General features: G+C 50.9%; 1 protein-coding gene across 4 annotated transcripts in view; it reads left to right on the top strand.

Annotated features, from left to right (window-relative positions):
* The window catches only part of PODXL (podocalyxin like), a 47712-nt gene extending 29156 nt beyond the window's left edge, over positions 1–18556 (top strand). Inside the window, exons 2-9 of one of the 4 annotated variants that reach the window (XM_074903535.1) lie at positions 844–1620; positions 4308–4462; positions 5295–5360; positions 10488–10644; positions 11539–11600; positions 11704–11871; positions 13529–13585; positions 14854–18556. In XM_074903535.1, the coding sequence (XP_074759636.1) occupies positions 844–1620; positions 4308–4462; positions 5295–5360; positions 10488–10644; positions 11539–11600; positions 11704–11871; positions 13529–13585; positions 14854–15045 (1634 nt within the window). In that variant the 3' untranslated portion in view covers positions 15046–18556. Of the gene's footprint in view, positions 1–843; positions 1621–4307; positions 4463–5294; positions 5361–10487; positions 10645–11538; positions 11601–11703; positions 11872–13528; positions 13586–14850 lie in introns of all 4 variants that reach the window. The other 3 variants (XM_074903534.1, XM_074903537.1, XM_074903536.1) reach the window with 3 other exon arrangements.
* Positions 18557–23242: the final 4686 nt, after the last annotated feature.

Genomic DNA, 23242 nt, shown 5'->3' with positions numbered 1-23242 from the left:
ATTTCAGTGTGTACACATTTTCATAGAATCACAGAATGGTTTGTGTTGGAAGGGACCTTAAAGATCACCTAGTCCACCCCCTCTGCCCCGGACAGGGCCACCTTCCACTAGCCCAGGTTGCCCAAAGCCCCGTCCAACCTGGCCTTGAACCCTTCCAGGGAGGGGGCAGCCACAGCTTCTCTGGGCAGCCTGTGCCAGGGCCTCACCACTGTCAATGGTTTGACTCTGGATTTAAGTGAGAGTGCCTCTTTATGACTTTTTATAGTAATCATCTGAGTTTGAGAGGGGAAGAAAAACCTAAGTTAAAATGTGAACAATTAAGGAAACAAAACTTGAGCTTGTAAAAAGAATATATGTCACCTTATTTATCTGAGGCTACTCACCACTTCAGAGATGTGAAAGACCTCTCTGGTTGGACAAACAGCACTCGGCGCATCCCTTGGCTTCCCCCTCACAAGGGCTGGATCTACTTTATTTTGGGAATGACTTGCAGTGCTTTGCATGGGAGCAGGTGCACCTCCCATCTTCCGGGAACCAGCAGGTCTTGCCCTCCTGCTCACCCTCCAACCCCTTTGAAGTCATGTGAGTTTGAGTGTTTGTTGTGGAGGTTGCTTGGGCTTCCTCCTCCTTCTCCTCCTCCTCCTCCTCTGCTCTGCTTTCTGCTGGACAGGGCAATACCAGAACCTGGCATTTGTTATGAGTTGAGAGAGCATGAGACGAGCCCTGAGTGAATGACTCCTGGTTTCTGGTCAGCATTTATTTCTACTAGTACCTGTTCTGGGTGGAAACCAAGAGTAGTTTCCTTGGTTCAGAGTTTACCTTGGTGTTTTTACTTTTCCCTAGGTGTCAGCTCTCAGAATGTTACAAACACGTCTCTTGCAAACCCAGGAGAAAATGAGCAGAACGTCACAATTACAGCCAGCAACAAGACGAGTGGGACCACAGGACCTACAGATCATCTAAAATCCACATCACTCACCCCTACGATGTCCTCTGCCAGTGTTCAGAGGACCAACTCTACAGACAAAACGGGAACCCCACACTCCATCTCTGCAACACGATCTGTTGCAGATCAAGGGACCATCTCCACAAACAACCCGGGAAACACATCACTTGCCCTCACAACATTGACTGGCCTGTCTCAGCAGGTCAACCCTTCCACTGGCTCCAGAGCCTCAGCAGCCACCCCTCCAGCTCCAACTTCCAGCATCACCCCTCCAGCCAACTTAGGAAGCCTGGCAAACACCACTACTGCCAGTCCTGTGAGCAGCCCTCCAGCAGCCCTCACACCCACTCCCAGCGTGGCCACTCAGGGAAGCCAGTCTCTGGACCAGGTGACCAACACCACTGCGAGTACAGGAGACCCAGGGAGCAACCTATCCCCTGGGTCCAAGGACTATGCTGTCTCTTCTACCACACCTGTCACCAAGCAGCCTGACTCTTCTTCCAGTTCTCTAGTTCAGGGACTGGCCTCTTCCAGCAGACCTGGAAGCACCAGCCCTTCTGTTGTCCCTTTTGATGGATCCGTGACTCTCATCACTAGCAAAGTGTCTCCGTCTTTACCACCCGGCACAATCGACAAGGTCTCAGAGGCAGCCACCACATCGACTCCTGGAGCAGGTACCAGAAGACAAGAACCTCGATTTCTCATGCTGGGAGGGCCTTTTGTGGTCTTTTCCTTTGGCTACCCTAAACACCTCCTGTCATTATGGGGTGTCATCACCTTGTCTCATTTTAGGACTTTCCAGCATAGTTGTCTCCATGACAACTGGGGGTTTAGGTCCCTGTTGTCACTGGTGGAGGTCGAGTCAATGCAGTTTGTGAAACTCAAGTCATGAATCAACTGGCTGTTTGTAGACATTGGCTTTGGGATGGACCAAAGTGTGCCCAAAGCATCACCAACTGCAATGACTTGATCTTCAGTGACAGCAAAAGGGAGCCAGCAGTGATGAGCTCAGAGGTGGAGACTGACATGGTAGAGTTGGTGAAACAGATCGACAACACCCTGAAATGCTGATTGTAGAAGTTCCCTAGTATGGCTGACAGCTTAGTGGAGCCTGTCTGGGCATGCACAGAAAATAAGCTTTAGGTGACTAAGGAGATTTTGTGGCTAAACTCTGAGTCTACAACCTCTAAAGAGTCTAAGCAGTTAGGTAGGATATGCACCATTGCTGCGGGGGATTTGGCTGCTGACTTCTGTCTAAGCAGCATTAGGAGTGTCCACGTGGTGTTTAGGATCTTGCTGAACACCATTAACATGTTTTCTCTAGACCTCTGGAGCGTCACAGAATCATGTTTGTTCACAAGTGTCCTGGTGAGGCACAGTTTAAGCTCCTGGCTTGAATTTTGCCTGGTAGTGTTTATGGGGAAGTAATCACGCTGTGGGACTGTGAGGGCTCCATGGAGCTTTCCAGACCTGGGGGGGACTGTGGGTTCAGCTCACGTCTGGGTCTGAATGAAAGCTGTGATGAGCTGAAGCCCTTCACTACCTTCCTCTGGAGAATGTTTGGGGGTTTTTTTGACCCAATTTCCAGTTATCTGTAATACAGAAGCCACTCAAAAAAACATCTCCATCCCCCTCAGTCTTCCAGCTCTCAGCATCAGTAAATAGGCCAAGTCTTAAGTCAAGACCATCTTTACTGGCTTCACCTAAGTCGTGTTTTGAGCATGTTAGCAGGCATGAAGAGGTGAAATGGGTATCTTCATGAAGGATATTTCTCTTCCCTCCTGCTCCTCAGGGCTATTCGCTATTAAAGGATGATATATGAAATTATGTTAATTCAAATTTGACCTCAAGCATTGAGCATGAAGAGGTCTAAAAAACCTTTACATTTAATAAACAGGTGAGAGAATGAGAGATAAATAGACAGCTTTGAAATTAATTCTCTCCTGCAGCCCTCAGAATGTGTTGAGGAGATAAATATCCCTCATCTTTTCGGTGGAAGAGGCAGGAGTCCCAAAAGCAAACAGGCGGTGAACAGGATGTGGTGTTTTAACTCTGTTATCATTTAAGGATTGGTTAGGAACCCAGGGATGGAGATCCATTTCTTCAAAAGGATTTGGGGAGGCAGGAGCCTGCTGTGCTCCCATTGCACAAGAATCCATAAGATGCTACAGACCTTACCAAAGGCATCTGAGATGATCTCAGGTATCTGAGACACCTGCATGGGGCTGGTAGACATGGAGCTGGTGCCTTTCTGGAGTAGCAGGCAGGCAGGACATCCCAGGCTGTCTTCCATGGTACCAGGTGCTACTTCTAAGCATGTCACCTTGGACTTCTTCCATAGCTGATGAAGTCAACGGGGGCTGTGGGGTTTCATCCCCTCCTAAGAGAGGCGGCTGCAGTTGTCAGTGGGATTGCACAATGAGCTCCCTTTACCGGGAGCTCCTGGGTAGCCAGCTCAGATACTCTACCTCTGTTGTAGAAACCTACATGGAAGACACCCCAGATAAAGTGAAATGAGGGCCATCCCATTTACCCAGCGATACTCCTTTTTTAACTGATCACCCAGCTACCCACGCACAGCCATCACAGAATCACAGAATCATCTAGGTTGGAAAGGACCTTGAAGATCATCCAGTCCAACTGTTAATCTAATATTGACCGTTCCCAACTCCCCCAGATCCCTCAGCGCTGGCTCAGCCCGACTCTTCAACCCCTCCAGGGATCCCGGGGACTCCCCCCTGCCCTGGGCAGCCCATTCCAACGCCCAACAGCCCCTTCTGCACAGAAATCCTTCCTCAGAGCCAGCCTGACCCTGCCCTGGGCAGCTTGAGGCCATTCCCTCGGGGCCTGGCGCTGGCTCCTTGGCTCCAGAGACTCATCCCCCCTCTCTGCACCCTCCTGGCAGGGAGTTGCAGAGGGCCAGGAGGTCTCCCCTCAGCCTCCTCTGCTCCAGACTAAACCCCCCCAGTTCCCTCAGCTGCTCCTCGTACAACATGTCCTCTAGACCCTTCACCAGCTTCATTGCCCTTCTCTGGACATGCTCAAATAATTCAGTGTTCTTTGTAGACATTGTGTAGTGAGGGGCCCTTGGGTTCATCTCTCCAGAACAAGCTGATGGCTTTCAGCGGCAGAAAATAAAATCAGCAATAATATTTTTTCCATATCAAAGTGTTGGGTTTGTTTTTTTTTTAAAAAAAAAAAAAAAAAAAGAAGCAGCCCAAAACCTCTCCAAGCTTTGAGCTTCAAGGCAGGTCTAGAGATCGAAACTTATTTTCAGGCATGCACGGAGCTGTGTCAGCTGTACCTCTATACTGTATCAGTGTCTGTCTGCTTGTTTTTTTGGTGTGTATTGGGGACCCAGGCCAGGAAAGCCATGACACCGAATCTGTGTCAACCAAACCTACAAGTGTTGACCGGAGGCCTGCCAGCACCCAGCCATCAGCCCCAGCCCCGGGGGACCAGACAGTGAGCAGCAGTCCTGGACACCAGCACCCTAACGTTTCATTCCAAAACGAGGTAATGAAGCCTACGGGAAGGTGGGCACTTTGTGGTGGTGTCTATGAATATTTAGCTGGCATCCCCTGTACGTGTGAAGTCTGCAGCCCTTCTCACTGTGCAAGCTGGTGTCAGAGAGATCTGCCTTAGGAAAACACGAGGCAGAAAAATAATTCTGAGTCACAGAAACATAGAATGGGTTGGGTTGGAAGGAACCTTTAAAGGTCGTTTAGTCCAACCCCTTTCTCCTGTAGCTTGCCAGTGAAGAGACACACAAGATGAAGGGCATTATGGTCTGGGTGCTGAACGGGGAAAAAGTGAAATTTGGGAAGAGGGAGGGAAACACTATGGAGAGCAGAAACTGCCTTGGGGTGGACTTGGACTTGATGAGAGGGTAAAGACCACAATAAACCATGCATGGGTGATATTAGCAGAAAATAGTTTGGGACTATAGAGTCTCAAAACGCAAGCCAGGATACCTAAAAATCCCAGTGCTAGGAAGGAGGGAAGAGGATTCTGCTTCTAGATGCTTGGCTTTTGTAGGGCAGGACTGCATTGTGGCCCACTGGCATGGACCTTCCTACTGCCTAAACCAACTCCTGCTTTACGCCACACTGCAAATCCTAAGCCTGGTTTGGGAAGTGCATTAGCAACCATGTCAGTTATGTGTGTAAACCCTTTCCCCACAAAAAGGGTTGAGTGAAGGGCTCCCAGGCCTGTCTCACCTCTATAAAATGGATCACGGCTTTGGTTGGGATGCGTCCTGGTTTGGGGCAATCTGTTGAATAAGTGACCCATTGTCCTTCCAACCTATATCATCAGTTTGAGAGTTGCTTTTCTTCTGTCTTTCCAGTTCTTCTGCAAAGACGAGGTGCAAAATAATGGGCCCATCATGTATCTGAAAGAAGCTAAAACCTGTGTAAGTACCAACCACCCTTTTGGACTTCTATGTAGGATTAGCAGCTCTGTTGCTTTTAACCTGTGGTACCCTGAGCATGTGAGCCTACAGACATTCGAGTAATTTCACCAAAATAAGATGCAACTCCTTTTGGGATGTAAAATGGTAAATGCAAACCCACGCAGCATCACCTGGTGGGGATATGGCAGGAGGAGAGGCCTGTGTGGTATTCTTCAAGTAAAAGGACCAGCTGAGCCCACCCAGGTCTCAGAAAAAGCAATGGGAGATTTTAGAGGGTGAAACTTGCCCTCTGCAAAGGCTAACAGGAAAGCTTTCTGCCTTTGCAGAGGGGCCAGAAGTTCATCCCAAAAACCCAAGCAAAAAAGGTGGAGTTTCTCCACAGTTGTGCAATTGGTGAGATCTTGCAACCTCACAGCTGGGGTAGGGTGGCATCCAACTGCAGAGCAACTGGGAAGAACAGCAGCCTGGAGTTTGGGACTCACTGTGCACCTCGATGCTGTATCAGCTCTCATAAAGCCCTGATGTGAGAGCAAAAAAACTTCATTTCATTTGTTTCAAGCCCTCTACAAGACCAGGGGGTAGTACAATGTAGTGCCAAGGTTGGGGAAAGACAAGCCCAACCCAAGACCCCTTCTTCTGGTGGGTGGGTACAGTCTGCTGGCTTTTCTGAGGGATATTCATCTTCAAAATTATTTGTATGGAAACTGTGAGTTTCCTGTAATAGGGAAGATGCAATATATTGATAACTTCTAAACAGGCTGAAGTTTAAGTTTGACCAAGAGGAAGAGACAATACCACAGGCTGGTGACACCTTGACAGTGATTGTGTCTGTCTGAGCTGTGGGTAGGGCTCAGGGGTGGGTTTTGTCATTGTAGTACTCTGGTTTCTGCCTCTCAGCACTGCCAAGGCAGTGCAAGCATTAGTAAATTGGCATGTAAGGGTCCTTCTCACAGCCTACGCTGCACAGCATCAGAAATAACTGCCCAGGTTCGTGATCCTGTGCTGTCCCGTTTGTAAAATGGAATGACTTGGCTTCACCGTGCAGTGGCAAGACGCAAAGCAAAGCCACACTGTGTTCATAAAACGCCCTGAGGTACGTGCTGAGACGAGCACGATCGTTCCTACTGACCACAGCAGCTCTTGAAATTCCCTGTGGCTTGGTGATGGCCCTGCCCGTCAGCCCTGGAGAGGGCTTGGACCTCCCAATAGCACCCACCGCGCTCCTGGAGAAGGGGAAGTGCCCATCTGCTGCCATCCTGTGATCATCACCTTCCTACTCTGGCTGCTGCTGGGTGTAAACGCTCCTTGCCCGCACACCTGCAGAAATGATGATATTCTTAGTCATAATGCCCTTAACACTGAGGATGAATCCAAGGACGGACCTTATTACCATGATGCCTGTGGCCCAGATGCTCTTCTGAGAGCATCCCCTGCCCTGCTTTGCACAGTGGCTGAACCTGCAGCCGTGTCCACGCCGGGAAAGCTTCTCACCAAATTTTACATCAAATATATAAAAATATTTCATCAGATTGAAAAAAATCTAATTTTGGAGCCTCTAAATCACCTGGGTGACTTATGACTGTGCTGGTGTTTAACGCTTTCCCTTCTCCTTCTGGGCGCAGTCATGCTCTGCATGGAGCTGCTGTCCTCCCCGGGGCTTCTCTGGAGCTGTGCCAGGAGGCTTTATGGAAACGGGGATGTAAGGCTGGGAAGCACTGGTGCACGGCGATGCACCAGCTAAGGGGTGGGCAGACATCACGGCTTGGCATCATCCATCGCTCCTCTCTACCCGCCTCGCTGGGCGATAGCGGAGCTGGCGAGCCAGCAAGTCTGCCGCCCTGTTTCCCTTAGGTTCCTCTGGGCATAATAACGAGCCGAAGCATTGTTAGTACAAAATGCCAAGTACGCCTCGAAACAGCTGCAGAAAGGCTGCAAGGGTGCATCCTCCCATAGCATCGCTCTCCCCGGCTGCCAAAACACCTCCCACCCGCTTGCCGTTAACTTTCCACTCGGTGTATTCCTGAAAACTGCAACAAATTTTATGCCTCCCAAGCTGAGCAGATAACAGAGAAATGGCACTATCTGGTTTCCCTGCTTTGTAGGCCCAGTAAACAAGTCTCTAGCCAAATCTTGACAGCGAAGTGAAAAAATCCTTTGCATTTCACAATCCGTGGGAAAACAGGAAAGTGCACGCTATAAGGAGAAGGGTTCCAGAAACGGCTCCAATCCTGGTCTGCAAGAACGAGCCAGAGTTAGGGCAACAGTGTGCTAAAAGCTCAGCTCCAGAGAGGAGCCAGGGAAGCATTGAGGGCAAGGTGGGGGCTGGTGGTAGGGGACAGGTCCAAATCACTCATGGCAGGGGAGAGGGTAGCGCAGAGCAGCCACCCTGTGCGGAGCTGGGCTCATGGGGCAGCACTGGCGACGCAGGGACCCCACCAAAATGGTTGGGGTTGAACTCAGGAATTGAGGGCATTGACCCTGATGAACCTCAGTTTCTCCAGCTGCAGTAAATTTTAATTTAAAAAAAAAAACCAAAACCAAACCACCCTCAAACTGTAAATCTTAAAAACTAAAGCCAAATCTATGGTTGGTACCACTTTGTGGACTGAAGGTATTTTATGGGCTGGTTGGTTCCCAGTTTTTAACCAGCACTGAACCGTTTGGTCCATGTTCCCCAACCCTCCCTTTTTCCCCTTCTCCTTTGATTACCGCAGGATATTAACAAGTTTCTTAACAAGGCTTATTAGCTCGATGCCGTGCATTCCATAGGATGACTTTCCCAAGGTCTGGATGACAAATGTATCTTCAGTTGGGTTTTCATTGGCTGCTTGAGGTGCTCCAGACTTGGGATAAACAGATGGATGGATGGATGGATGGATGGATGGATGTTTGGATGGATGGATGACTGCTCTGTTCCTCATCCCAACCCCAAAATGCGTTAAGTCAAGCAAGAGGTGACAATGTCAGAGGTGGCTGGTGTCCCCTGAGCTGTGGCTGAGCCACACAACCCTGTGGCCACCTCCCAGAGGACTAGCGTTCTTCCTCCATCGTGTCCCCACTTGGGACACGGATATGCCCAGTGAGCTGAGCTGGAGGCTACTGGGGAGCACCAGAGCCTGCTCCAGCCAAAAGCAACAACGGGATCACCTGGACCTGCACCCAGGCGCCTGAGGGAATTTGCTGTGTGACACCCACCCCTCTGGGGACACCGGGATGGTCCCTGGAGCAGGCGGAGGGACCCTCTCACCGAGCAGGGTTGTGGTCCCCCTCACCCTGTCCAGCTGGCGGGGTGGTTTGTTGACTCAAGTGCTGTTACCTCATTCGGGGATGTTAGTTTTAGGTCCCCGCCAGTGTGGGAACCGGATTCGAGCTGCTCGGCAGCGTCTGTCAACTCCGGCCAAGGAATGCGAGCGGCTCTGGCGGCGGGAGGGGAGAGCTGCTGGGGCATCCCTGCCAGCTGCAGCGGGCCTTGCCGTGCCCCTCTCCAAGCCTGCAGAGGGTAAATCTCTCCAGTCCAGCCTCAAAAATGGTTTAGGCACTGCTCACCATCCAGCAGCAAAGCGGTTCGGTGCTCAGCCGCGTTTTAGCATTGTGTCTGATTTCCCTTCCCACCCCAAAAAAAGGCCTTTTAATGGTCTTTTTTTGTTTCCCTCATGGGGTGGTAGGAGGAGATGTTGGTTATTAAGGGGTGGGGGAAGACAGAGCTGCGGCAAAACCTGAGGATGGCGAGGAGGCAGCAGAGAGGCTTTTCCTACCTCTGCCGAGAACGTTTCACAGGCAGGGGACTGATAAACTGCAGGACATTTAAAGCGTAGGAGCACAACCCAGCGTCCGAAGATGATAAAACCATCGCCCGGACCAGGCTGTAACCCTCTTCACTCTGTCCCGCTGGGGATGAGCGTTCTGGGGGATGCTGCCTTGCCAAGGGCTCGTCCAGCTGCGCAGGGCTGGGAGCAGGTTTCCCACCCAAGCCTTTCCCCAGGGATGCAGCCGGGATGCTGCAGACTCGGAGGGGCCTGGGGGAAGTTTCTCCCCGTGCAAAGCGAAGGGACAGGCGAGGGCCAGCGGCGCTTCGCAGGGATGGCCGGGGCCTCATGATGCTGAGCTCACCCTTGCTCTGTGCTGGACACCGGCGAGCACATCCTGTCTCCACCACCGCTTCCCAAATACTTAGATAAGATGGGGTGAGATAAGGTGCCTTCCCTTGCAGTGGAGCATGCGCTCCTGCTGGCCATGACTTCGAGTGGGACACAGGGAAGATGGTGTTGCAGAGGGAGGGGAAGGCTGGGGGAGCTGGAGCAGGCAGGAGCAGAGCCTCTCCCAGCACCTCATTTCAGTGCGCACAGGACCCGTGAAGGCAAAACCTTACCCGTGCAGAATCTGTGCACAAAGGACTTGCGCACACAGTGCTTGTGCGTGCAGGAGCTGTACGTACGACACCTTTGCACAAAGGACCTGCGCAGGCAAGGTCTGTGCAGGCAGGAGGGTGATCATCTCGACCTTAGTGAGCTCCCAGCTCCTACGAAGCAAAGGAGCAGATGCAAAAAGCCCCAGGAACATTTCGGAGGGGACACGGACTCCATCAACCCCTCTCCCATCCCTCTGGTGCTGTCCAGGCTAACCCCTCCCAGGGATGCTCCAGTTTATCCAAAAGTAAAACTTTTATCTCCTGCCTCTGCAGAACCACAGAGATGTGGGGAAGCTCTAGGGAGGACAGGGACCCATGTTGGTGGGGACAGAAGGTAGAAATGGAGGTGGCGGAAGGGGTTCAGATGCCCATGGGGGCACAGGGGGGCTGCACAGCCCTGTCCCGCTCCCCCCATGCCCTTCAGTCTCCCCTGCTCCCCCCACCCTGCTTCCCTCTGGGACCTGCTATTCCTGTAACACCAAAAGCTGCAGCTCTCAGATAAGGCCGGCGTAGGGCCCTGGTGAGGAACAGCAGCCAAGAGCTCAGCTTCTCATAAAGAAACTACTTTTAAACTTTTCCTGTTCCCTGGGAGGGCCAGCAGTGACCGAGGTGGGGGAGAATGGGGATGGCCACAGCATCCCAGGGGAGGGGGCAGGATGCTCCTCGGCATTTCCCAGGTCGGGGGGGGGGACAGTGCTGAGCTCTTGCTGTCACTGCAGGCTGAGTGGAGGACTGCCAGCATCAACATCTCCTTCTTCGAGAGCTTCTGCTCCACGGGCCAGCACGCTTTCAACGCCAGCAGGGAGACGTGCACGGTGACGCTGAGCTCCCCCAGGTCCCCCTCCCAGCAGTGGGCCGTGCGGGCAGTCGTGCACCGTGAGTACAGTCCCACTCTCCGGGCTGGAAGGGGACAGGATGGGAGTGGCATCGGGGACCCTGGCATCGGGGACCCTGGCACCGGGATGGAGCCTGCGGCTTGGCAGAGCCCTCAGGTCTGCTGGAGTTTGGCCGAGGGGCTCCTTTCCTTGGGCTGCTCCATCTCAATGGCTCGGGAGAGGCACAATGACGCAGAAATCACCTTTGCTGCCCAGTGAATGCACCAGATCCCTCTCCCGCCCATGAGGAGTCAAGGACCAGGCTCCAGGAGGAAAAATTTCCTCCCAAGTGGTTAAAATCCAACACCCAGTTCAAATCCCTCCCCAGGGGACCACAGAGGGGAGTTTCTCACCCAAGTCAGAGCCCTTGGGGGAAATCCAGCTCAGCCTGGGGCTGCCCAAGTGTTGCTTTAGCACCAGGGTGCTGGGAGGATGGAGACATCACGCTACCCTAGCACACGGGGGAGGAAGGACTAAGTTCCATCCTCCTCATCATCATCAGGGTTGGGTAGGGGGTTCAGCCTCCAGCACCCGACCCTGGGCAGGGCAGTTTGGGCCCTGGGGACTAATTCTGCGCTGCTCTGGCACGGCCTGGAGGAGCTGGTCACAGCCCCTCGCCCCCTCTCACTAGTAAATCACCCACTGAAGCAGAGACCCCACCCTAGGGTGTGCACAGCCTGGGGCTGTTGGGGTCTGGGGTCTCTGGGGCTGTCCCCCTTCCAGGAGAAGAGGTCCTGGATCCTCGTCTGGCTGTGGGGGCACCTGCAAGGGTTGGCTCCATGCCTGCACCTCTCCATCCACCTCCTCCAGCGACAAGGTCACCCCGTGGACAGGGAGGTGGTGGCACAACCTGCCCCCCCACCTCATGCTCATGGCAGTCTCTTTCTTCCCCCAGTCCCTTTGGACCCTGAAAAAGTCCTCGAGGAGCTGAAGGAGAAGAAGGACAAGTTAGAGGAGGTAAGCGGGTCCCCAGGCACAGTAGGGCTTCCCCACGGATGTTCCCCGAGGTGGGTGGCACAGGAAACCCTCCTCGGGGCCTGACCCATCCCTTCTGCGGCAGCTGGGCATCGCCAACATCACCTACGACAAAATGCAGAGGGACTTGATAATCAACGATGAGTTCAGCACACCCCTGATCATCACCATCATCACCCTGGCTGGCTCCCTGCTGCTGATCGCGGCCATCTATGGCTGCTGCCACCAGCGCTTCTCCCAAAAGAAGGACCAGGTAAGGTGGGAGGGGGGTGGGACAGGTAGCCCAAGAGTTTTTTGTCCCAGAGGCACCTTCAGGAGATGAAGATCATCAATGTTGCCATCTCCGCTGGTGGAGACATCCCAGACTGCCCAGCGGGCAACACCCTTGCATGTTGCTCAAGAGGTGCCCAAGTGCTGTGGGTGCTCCGGAGGGCCAGGAGCTGCCCTTTGGGAATGTCAGGGCTGGGGGGAAGCGAGGATGAAAACCAGAGAAACAATGGAATGTCAGGGTTGGGGGGTACAGCAATGAACATCCCCGCTGCCAGCCAGGGCACAGGGCGGCTGAGCAGCATCCTTGGCTCATGATTTTGGCAAGAAAGGTTTTCTCAACCCAAAACTCCCCTCCAAACCCATCTATATCCCCACCTCTCAAAAAAACCCCAACCAAACAAACAAACTTAAAATACTTCTATGAGTATGGGAGCAGGATTGGGTGCCCAGCATCACCTTGATGCCCTTCCAGGGGTGCCAGGGGCTGCAGGTGGGAGGATGGCAGGAGAACAGCAGCTGCAGGGGAGCATCGATGCTGCACAGCTCAGCCTTCAGGAGAGCTGGGCCAGTGCCAAATTTCAGAGCAGCAGCAGGATTTAAGGAAAAACAGACATGGGGGGGAAAAAAAAAAAAAAAAAAAAATTATCTCAGGAAGCAATTCTGAGTGATTTTAGTGGAGCGTCCACCTGCAAGGACCGGCCGTTCCCAACCGGCAGGGAGAGCTCTGCCACGTACCCGAGGTTTGCATCAGCCCCTGCTGCTCTGGCTGAGGATTTAGCTGCAGAGGAGAGACAGCAACAGAAAGGGGGGGGGAAGAAAAAATGAGGTCAAATAATGCAATTATGGTAAACCACCCTCTTGATGGAGAAGCAAACCCCTTCGTCCTATATCAAGTGGTTTCCTCCCAAACCAGTTCACCCTTCCCAGGGGTCCCAACCTCTGCCCCACGGGCCAGGAGCTGTGTAAAGGCGAGGGATTTGCTTTAAATGTTTGCAGTCTGAGACAAACATGAGGCAGGGAAGAAACAAACCAATGTTGGGAGTCAGACTTGTTTTTACAAGGCTTGATTTTTCAGGAGGGAATGGGGAAGGGTGTGAGGCCTCAGCCACCTTGGAGCTTACAGGGTTTTGCAGCCAGGCCATCCCTTGGCTTAAATCTCCCTGGTCGAGGTGAGAAACATCCCAGCAGGGACAGTGAGCAGCATAACACTTGCCCTGTATTGCTGAGAAAGCAGGTAGAAATAAGTTATTTTTAGTGATGGGAGTGTGTGTCCCTCAAGTAACGTGGTGCAGAGGAACAGGCACCAGCCCTCTCTGGACGTGCTGGAGGCAAATACTCGCCAGCCGGAGAGAAAGACAGTGAAACCAGAGCAAGGGCTGCCAGTTCCTAATACAGCTCCTGCTCAGAACACGGTGGAAAAAAAAAAATAAATTCTTTTTCCAAGCAATTGCAATAAGCTTTTAGAAAAATCAAATACGTTCTCCTTTCTCGATTTGTTTTTGGGTGGTTTCTTTTGTTTTCCTCCTGCTTCTTTTCTAAAAATGACATGAAAGCTTTTTTTTATTTTTATTTTTTTCTCCAACCCTCCCCCCCACCGCTCCTTTTAAACCCTGCTGTTGTTTTACCTTGGAAATAACCAGCACATCCACCCTGATCTCCCCGGGTTTGATGATGGACATGTGGCCCTGATCTTTAATGTGAGTTCCAACACAGGGATCGGAGGGGTGGGCACTGCATCCGTAACACCCCCAGCTCTCACCCCCAGTGCTTGGTAGGGTTCAGTAGCTTTTAACAGGACTAAAGCCTACTAAAGCCCAGCTTTAAAAACCCCTTCCCCTTCCCCTTGCTGCAGGGCGGGGAGGGGGGGGTGCCTTGCCACAGGGGGAGAAAGTGCTGCCCGAGCATCCATCTGAGGGTTGTACCAGCAACTCCGCAAGACAAAACAGCCCCCGGTGAGAGCCCAGGTGCCTCCTCTGCTTTCGAGCATCCCGCTGCCCCTGCCCACAGCCCCCTGCCACGTGCAACCCAGGGGACCCCCAGCAGTGCCTTTGCAGCCCCCCCCCCCCCCCGCTAGCGCCAAGCCCTGCGGTTTTGCTTCTCCATCCCTTTCCTTCTCCATGGATTCCCTCCCACGCCTGTCTCCTGACATTTATTAGGAGCACTCTACTAGATCAAGCTGTAAATCCAGGCAGATTTTAATAGGGGTGCCCACAGATCGTCCTGTGCTCCCCAAAAAGGGCTGACCAAGGACTGCGGTCGCCCAGTGAATCCCTCCAGGGCAGGACAGGGATGAAGGAACTGCCATGGTGAATGCAAAATTAGGATGGGCTGGGGGTCTGCCAGGGGGATGAAGAGCTGGATAGGAGCCTGGTCTACCAAAGGAGCAGGGTGATACAGTGCCTGATTCATCATTGCCTGCCTAACTGAGCTCCAGAATGAGGAGGAGGATGTTTATGGAGGGAAAAATGTGGGTGGGGGGCACCATCTGCAAGATCGGAGCTGGCCTTGGGGTCAAGAGGGAGAATAATAATAAAGCAGCTCAAAAGGGACAGAAAGGGGAGGGAAAGAATAGAGTCGAGTAAGGGAGGCAGGAGTTGGGATGCAGGGTTGGGGTGAGGCTGCGATGCTCAGCCTCTTCCCCAAGGTCCCAGCAGGACCAAGTCGTGGCCAGGCTGAAGCTGGCAGCTGCTCCGGGAGGTTTTCCACATGTCTCTGGCTGTTCTTTCCTCCCTCCCACCATCAGCAGAGTCTCTCTCTTACCAGCTCCACGCTATCCCCTTGCTGCGCCGGCGCTGACTGCAGCCTCCAGCCTCAGCCTCACTGTGAAAGTCTCTCTATGTAGTTACATACATCTACACGGGGCAGCGGCCACGGCTGGCTGGCAGGTGATGGCCCCGAGGTGGCACGTACAGCAGGGCCAAGCTGTTTTTCACTGGGGTTTCTGGGTTTTCTTTCCTCGCAGCAGCGCCTGACTGAGGAGCTGCAGACAATGGAGAACGGCTACCACGATAACCCCACGCTGGAGGTGATGGAGACCTCCTCCGAAATGCAGGAGAAGAAGGTGAACCTCAACGGTGAGCTGGGGGACAGCTGGATCGTTCCTCTTGACACCCTCATGAAGGAGGACCTGGAGGAAGAGGAGGACACACATTTATAGGATACAGAACTCTACCAAGCAAAAAAACGACCACCACCCCCCAAAAGAAGAAAAAAAAAAAAATCATAATCCCTACACACACACACGCACGCACAACTCCGAAACAAGGCAGAATTCCCAACGCAACCCAGGAAATTCCTTAATGAACTAATCGTGGCCCCTCGTGCCACCACACGGGGTGCAGGATGGAAGAGGAAGGGACACAAGAAGACGCCTCTGGGGTGCATTGTCAACAAAAGCCACAACGGTGGCCGCATCCAGACAAGCATCCTCCATCACCCGAGGGTGCTCAGCAGGACCTACCACGCCAGACCTGACCAGCCAGGGGAGAATGAGGTGCCTTTTCTCCCAAAGAGCTGCTGGTGTTTCCTTTGAGTGTATCCCCTCCCATCCCACATCCAACCACGCCAACAGCATCCTCCAGCTCTAGAGCAACACAAAAAACAAATAAATGTAAATAGGATGGGAAAGGGAGCACAATTCTCAACAGCAAACCGTCACCTGGCAATTAGAGCTAGAAAAATCCTCTGGCCCACACAGTTTAGTCATCGCTCTGCCCTCCCTGACATGAAACGCCCAGGTATCGAGCGGAAAAATCTGGAACAGCCTGTTTCTTTTTAATCCAGTTTCCATCCTCTCCCCACAAACTGCAGGCTGAAACGCACAGGAGGCCCATGAACGCACCCAGACCCGTCTGGACGGGAGGGATGCAGCAGTGCCAAGCGATGCTCAGCCCCGTGCCACCACCAGCTGTGCCACAAAGGGCTGCGGGAAGGATCCTGCACCCGGCTGGAGACCTGGAGAGGTGCAGCAGCTGCTTGTATCGATGCAAAGGGAAGGGAGAGGAAAAGGAGTTATTGCTTGAGTTCATTCTTCCTAGGAAGGGTTTAGTGAGACCCAGAGCGATGCCTGGTCGCTAGCACACGCATGAGGTCGGGGGTTTCAGGGTGCAGGAGCGCAGCTCCAGCGCAGACCAGCTCTGTTGCTGCATTTCCCTACAGGAGCGTTGATTGCCTTTCAGTAATTATGCAGCAGCATCTCACAGCCCACAGCCATCATCTCCCGAGACCGTGGGTTACATGCACCATGATGGTTTGTGATTTTTGTGGTCGTGTTTTCCTGCGTGAGCAGCAGAAGATATAAAAGAGGAACAGAAGCATGAGCCACGTAGCTTGGTGGCATTCAGGGTTTTCCACTGGTACAGCCCTTGGTGTTTCCTCCCCACGAGGTTTATAAGCTCAGTCCGCACTCTCAAGCTCTTCTTCAAAAGCCAGTAAAATAACAGAGGCCTGCAAAGACATTTCCAGCTCAGCAGCGAAGCTGGGACTGAGCTTTGTCCTGCAGCCCTTGGTCTCTCGCCCAGTTCTCCCTTTGCCATAAGTCTTTGGAGGGGAAAAGAAAAATATGTGGGAGCAGGAAGTGGCTGGACCGAGGCCATCTCTGTTTTTCTGCTCCCCAACACAGCTCCTAAATGGTTTTAAAAGGATGGGGGGAGTTTCACACCTTTGCTCTGGCTTTGGTGAAGCAGCTCAGCCCTGGCGGAGGCAGGGATCAGAGCAGGGCTCCATCCTCCAGCACATGGGAGGGAGAGGAGCAGAAGGTCACTTGGGCAAGTGCATATCCCATCACGTGAGGATGGTGATGGTCCCGAGCCCTCGGCAAGCCAGAGGAGCTGCAGATAAAGAGTGATGCCCGAGTACAGCCCTTCCTCTCCCCTACTTGTCATAAACCGTGTATTCGACGCACAAAGGGGTGATTTCCTTCAGGCTGTGCCACCAGGTCATCACGATGGGGTTCTGCTCCCATGGCTGCTCTGAACAAGAGGAGAAGCAGAGTTGAGCAATGGAAAACTGGGAGAAACCCAGCTCGGGTCAGTCCTCAGGAGTGCTCACGAAGGAAAGGGTCGGGGTGTTTTGCTCGGCCCCAGGACAGAAGCTGGCAGAAGATATGTCTTCTCAAAGGGACTGGCTCTTCTCCCTTCTTTCCTGTACCCAAGGGCAGAGTTTGAAGTGTTCAAACTGATATATTTTTGTATGTAAATATTCCTGCTATTCATTAGCAATGTATTCAGCACACTTCGCTTACCTGTGCACTGCACTACGGGAAAGTAATTTTGTAGGGGTGGGTGGGGTGGGGGGGTGGAATTTAAAACAAAACAGGGAAAAAAATTACAAAAAACAGAAAGAAAAAGCTAAAGGCCAGTCTGGTAGGGGATCAAAATTCAACGCAAAGCTGGAAAACACCTCCCGCCCAGATAACCCCATGCCATGGCTTTGTCCCCAGCATCAAGTTCGGCTCTTTAATGTTGCAGCAAGGCTCAAAGAACCGGTCTCGGCATTTGCAATTGTTTTCATGAACGCGTTTGCTTCCCAGTTGCCCTGAGAGATGATCAGCAGGCTGGTGACCTCACGTTTCTATCTTTCACAGAGAATAAGTGTGGTGAAAACGCGGGGCAGCAGCGAGGCTTTGGCCTCCAGGGCTGCCGTTGCTGTAAGGACACCCCTGGCAGAGCATCTCCAGGCAGTCGGGTTTTGGCATGTGCCTAAAGATCCCCCTTCCCAGCAAAGAGATGCCAAAGTGCTTTAATGAATCAGGTCCAAAGACTTTCCGAGAGAACCCGACAAAGGCTTGAGATCGAGCAACCTTAAATCTTCCGAGCAGAGACCACTGAAGATATTAACTGCTCAGCAAGTGCTTATAGTGATTTATATTTGAATAGGAATTGTACATTTATTTATTTTTCCAGACACCATATTTTTAAACCACTAATATTTTATAGTAGATTTTCCTTCCCCTATTTAAAGAACTATTTCCATGGGAAAAAACAGTACTTTTTTTTTTATGTTGAGAACATTCTCTTTGAAAAAAAAAAAAATCAGGTAGGAAATGCAGTGATGAGCATCTTTGGCCTTAACCCTTCCCTTTGTAGACTGTAGCCATAGTTGTTAGACCAAAAATAATAATTTAAAAAAAAAAAAAAATCTACCCAGGCGTTTCCTCCCTCCCTGCCCCACCTCCCTCCCCTGCACTCCTCTTCTCTCCCTCAAAACAGCTTTAACATCCGACACGTTGTACAAAGAGATTATTGCTCTTACCTTTTGGTGAGGAGTTTTACAAGCAGCTCAGATGTCCTTGCAAGAGACTTTTCTATTTTCGGATTCACGAGGAATGTTGTAACTACTTTAGGACCATTTATCTCCCGCTCACAGTGCCATGACCCAACTGATGAGGTTGATACTGTGACTGTTGCCTACGGAAGACATACAGCAGAAGATATAATCCATGAGGGACTGCAGAGGGAAAACTTATTTCCCAAGGCGGCCACCCGTTGAACCTTGCCCATATACTAGAGCTCTTACGTACTGTATAGCAGCATCTCTCACGGGGACAGGAGTCTGATTTACACTGGAATTTACTGAGGAACTGGATTGTAGAGATTATTCTTGCATTTTCCTACAAATATATTTTGAAAGCATCATGTATTTCTGTCAATAAACCTTCTTATCTAAAAGACTTGTTTCTCAGCTGAGTGAAAAGGGGTGGGGGGAGCAGAGGGCGTGCTCGCGAGCCACAACTAGTGTTATGTTACAACTGGTGATGGTTTGAGCTTATTTGGAAATCCAGCACAGGCTCTGCATGGTCCTGCTAGCAAGAACATGTAAAATTATTGGAAAAGCGGGAGTAAATCCAACCCAGACTTTTAGAGGTAGTCAGCCACGGAGGAGCTTATATTTTTCCCATGCAGCAGAAAGGACAGTGGTAAAAAAAATTAAGAAAAAAATAGAAAACTCCGAGGCGTTGCTCAGTTGACGTGGGCAAGAGCAGCCCCCACCGCAGCCAAAGCACCTCTTTGAACTGTTCGTGGCTTTCGGCTCGTGGTGGGAGATGGGGATGGAGCTTGCCTCGGTTTTTGCATTTCGTCCTAACTCAGTCCTAGCCTGCAGCCTCCCCTTGCACTTCCCTCAGGCTGTGGAGGAGGGAACCAAACCTCATGTCCCTAAGCTGAAGCAGCCTAACGAGGGAGAGCTGCCAAGCAAGGGCAGCAGCAGGGTCAGCAGCAGCGTGGGCAGTTCAGCATCTCCGTTTGCCTTCGAGTGCCCAAAATAAAACATTTTGTTCCAGGTTAAGTTTCCACTTATGCAAAGGAAGGAAAAAAATAAAAAGGAGTTCGGTTTGATTCGAACATTAGAAGTGGGTGGGTTGCATCACCCTATGTTTTAACTCCGTGTTCCTCCCCAGTAGAAGTTCTTGCAACCGCTAAGCGCACGATGGATTTATGTGATACTGACCCAGCCCATCACTGATTTCAGGGAACAGGATATTTTCTCAGCTGTTCTGCAGTGCGGAGGGACAGGGCAGGCTCCTCCAGCAGGAACAGGGCCTGCCGCCCAGGCATCACACACCACCAAATTTCACAATTTCTGCGCCGCTACGAGACATTTTCCCCTTCTCAGAAGCAAGCGATGTTAGAAGGAACAGATCTTAAATAAACGCCCTTGCTAGCATATACATTTTTATTAAGAAAAAAAAAATGAACAAAATACATTCTCTCCTTATGTACATTACATACAACATAACTACATTTGTAGATATTCTCGTATCACTCATTCATTTATATACAGCATGGGGCTTACATATCAACCCAGAAATTACCAAAGATGATTTATGCCAAGGAAGAAAATTAACACTCCGGGCTGAACAAAGATCATCCATTTATCAGTAAAGAAAAGGGCAGGATGGGGAATCACCAGTGTCCAGGAATGATGCCTGTAACCACCAAGGGCTCCAACACAGGACTAGTCAGTATTTGACTTGCCTATTAAAACACGTGTGCAGTTCACAGCATTCATCACCCCACGGACACCCCTTCCCAGCCCAGGGCTGTCTCTGCCTCTCAGTTCAGCTCTCCCGGGGTCAGGCGTCCGAGACAACTGCAGGACAGACACCAAAGGGAATCCAGACAGACACCAGAGTCTGCGGGATTGCTGTAAAGGTGCAAATGCTTTGAGATGGATGCCAAAACAGAATTAAAAAAAAAAAAAAAAAAAAAAAAAAAGGCCAAATTGTGGACGGGGCATGGACACTCACAACTCCAAGCACTACACAGGGATAACCAGCTTTTGGGGATCACATGAGGGTGGAGAAGACAAGATAACGAACACTGGAGGTCCAGACAAACCAACCGTCACACAGTATAGCGTTACGATAAAAGTAGAGGCAAGAGCTCAGAGAAACAGCTTGAAAAAGCCCCCCTAACCAGGTGATGGTTAGCCAACCAGCTTACCAGCATTTAACCCCAAGCCACTCAGATCCTGTCTGCGCTATCAACTCGTCTAAAAGAGAGGTTATTTCAGCAGTTTCAAAGTACAGCGTTCGAAGGGAAAACGCTTACCGAGGCTCAATACTTCTAAAATTAGACACGCTGCCTCTCAATGTCTAAATGTACAAGACACACATCACCCCTAGCCCACAAGGATGGGAAAAGCATCTCCCATTAAATAAGAATGAGCCAAAGGGCTTTAATTTTCTGCCCCTAGGCAAAGTGGCCGGTGAGGTTCTGGGCCTCCAAGGCTCAAGACTCCCATAAACACGTTTGTCTGTATAATTAAGTTCTTTTCTCTGGCTCACAGTCTCCCCAGCATCCCCACATTTCCTGCTGTGGAGGAGGGTATGCTGGAAGACACAGCAGAAAATACAGCTTCAGTAAATAGTAACAGCTACTAATAACTAGGGGTTTGTTTTCTTTTCCACTACCCAGCCCAGCAGCTTCTGAAGTGACAAGTGTTTTGCATATCAAAACATCAAGGGGAGGGAGAGAGGCCAGGAAGGACAGGACTGAGGAGGGAGAGATGAAGGCAAAATTCAGCCTCCAGTGTTAAGTCTGACTTCCCAATTGCCACGGCAGAGAGAAACAAGGGAGAGAGGGAACAAGTCAGTGGCACAATAGTTATCTCCTCCACGAGTAGATAAAAGTCTTCTGCAGCACAGGAGTTCTCCACCCTGCCTGGGGAAGGAAAACAGGCTGTCGGCTTCTGAACAGCACATGTTACTGCAGGGTAAGCAGAGGCAGAAGGATCAGCTGCTCTTCAGATGGGACTATCTGCAGTGAAATCATTGACTGCACAGGTTGGTAAGAGTCATTCTCCCCTTTTAAAGGCTGAGTTTTTTGTCCAAACCTCAAAAAAAAAAAAAAAAAAAAAAAATCACTTTTCAGCCTCAAGGTGGGTTCTTCAATGAACGGACTCTGTTCACACACTGCAGCACTTTTCTATTTAGTGAAACACAACGTAATTGATTGAATCCCTTGGGTGGCTAGTTACAAAGTTGGGATATTTAAACTATTTTCTCATCATTGGGGAGAAAAACCCATCAGCTGGTATTCGGGATGTGGAGACGACTGCAACCACTGGAGCCACTGTTGTGGTCTCACCTCCCCACCATCAAATTAATTAAAAAGCAGCTAATCTCCCTTAATCTCACTGGCAGCTTTCATCAGAAAGCTCAGAACATTTTTAGGTTTTAACAGTCTCTTGAGACTGCCAGACCTGGTCTGATAGCTGATTGTGCTGCACAGTCTCCATCCAGTATGCTTGAACAGAGTTAAGCCCAGCTGGCTTCCTTACAATAGCTGCAGAGAGACTGGGAAGAAAAAAAAACCAATTGTATTAGTCTCTCCGGTGTCTTTGGGGTGGAGAGGGACAAAGCTCGAGGTGAAGCTCCAGGACTAGAAGATCCTGGTATTGCATCACTGCCATTTGAAAGAGAGCCAGAGAATCCAGCTTGCCTAAAAAAATAAGCTCTAAACAGAGAATCTACTTAAGAGAGTCTTCAAAGTCCTTCCAAAAAAGACAGACCACATCTTAAACACATACTCACATGAGCCACCGCTACATTATCCCCAAGCCTATTTTTCTTCCCGTCCCCTCTGCCCTGCTACGCTGCAGAAATAAACCCCACGCCCCGACTACTAGCTGTTTGCCTCCACTGCTGAAAGATTTGGGATGATGAAAGCAAGTGGCAGAAAGCTAGGACAACTTGAGGGTCGGTATCGTCGCCTTTTTCTTCTGTCAAACAGCTACCATGCTCCTGGGGCCGGGCAAAATAAACCCTGCTGAGACAGGAGGGAAAGCTTACCACAGCGCTGAACGTAGGGTCATGGAGGGACACAAGTAAATAGGTGTGTGCTGCACTGCTAGGCTGACAGCACACCGTGCTGCTGCTGGGAAATCAGCTCCCACGCTTCCCCGTCCTTACCCCGCAGGAGGAACAGCCCTTGGGGAGATCAGCGTAAATCACAAGGATCCTCCCTGACTGTTTCAGAGGCAGCAGTAAGGAGTTTTGCAAAGGAAACGAGAGTGTGATGATGTGACATGGAGAAACTGATGTCTCAGTAACCACCACACAGCTCTAACCTTGAATTCTTCAACAAGTACTCCGTTAAACTCAGGGAAGTCTGAAGGCACAGCGTTTTAATAGCAGTGAACAGTCACACAGGGTAAGAAAAAAACTCAGAATAAATGGGGGAGTACCCAAGGGACCATGCTTTGATCATCACGTTGGGCAGCATATATGCCAGTGATAGATTTTTTTCCTTTCAAATTAGTAGCGAAACCAAAAATCTAACTCGATGGAGCCAGTTTTGAGCTATTCATTCCCGCCACTCTTCCCAGGAATGAGCTGCAATACCACACAAGGGCTGAAGTGTCAACTGACTTCTGACAGCACTCAAATACTTATAGTCTCCAGGTCGTCAGTAAAAGCTGTGCTGACTTACAGCAAACAGCTGGAAGCCAAGGCAACACGTACCTTTGCACCAAGTATAAATTAAGATTCCTGGGTACCAAAGTGATACGCTGACGGCAGCTTAAGGAAGTCTGTGGCTGTAGGTACCCAGAAGCAGAGCACTGAATTTGGGTCACAGCAAGTTATCTGGAGATTATCACTAAGATCGAGTTCACGTATATGAAAGCAAAGGAGACAGCAGCGATGTGTTACCTTTAGGGTCTGTGCTTGGGGAAGATGCTGTCCTGCAGGGCTCTAAACCTAAGCCATAGAGCTGGTGTTATAAACAACCCACACAACCCCTGTCCTCCTCAGAGCTGTACATATATAACCAACGCATACGTGGATAATCCAAAACTCCGTCCAGTTCTCTGGCCTCCGCCAGGAACGCCAAAAGTATACCTTCTGGCATCAA

This window comes from Athene noctua, chromosome 3, assembly GCF_965140245.1.
Source record: "Athene noctua chromosome 3, bAthNoc1.hap1.1, whole genome shotgun sequence".
Classification (NCBI taxonomy): domain Eukaryota; kingdom Metazoa; phylum Chordata; class Aves; order Strigiformes; family Strigidae; genus Athene; species Athene noctua.
Note: the sequence above shows the minus strand (reverse complement) of the source record. Positions and strands in the feature narration are given on the sequence as shown.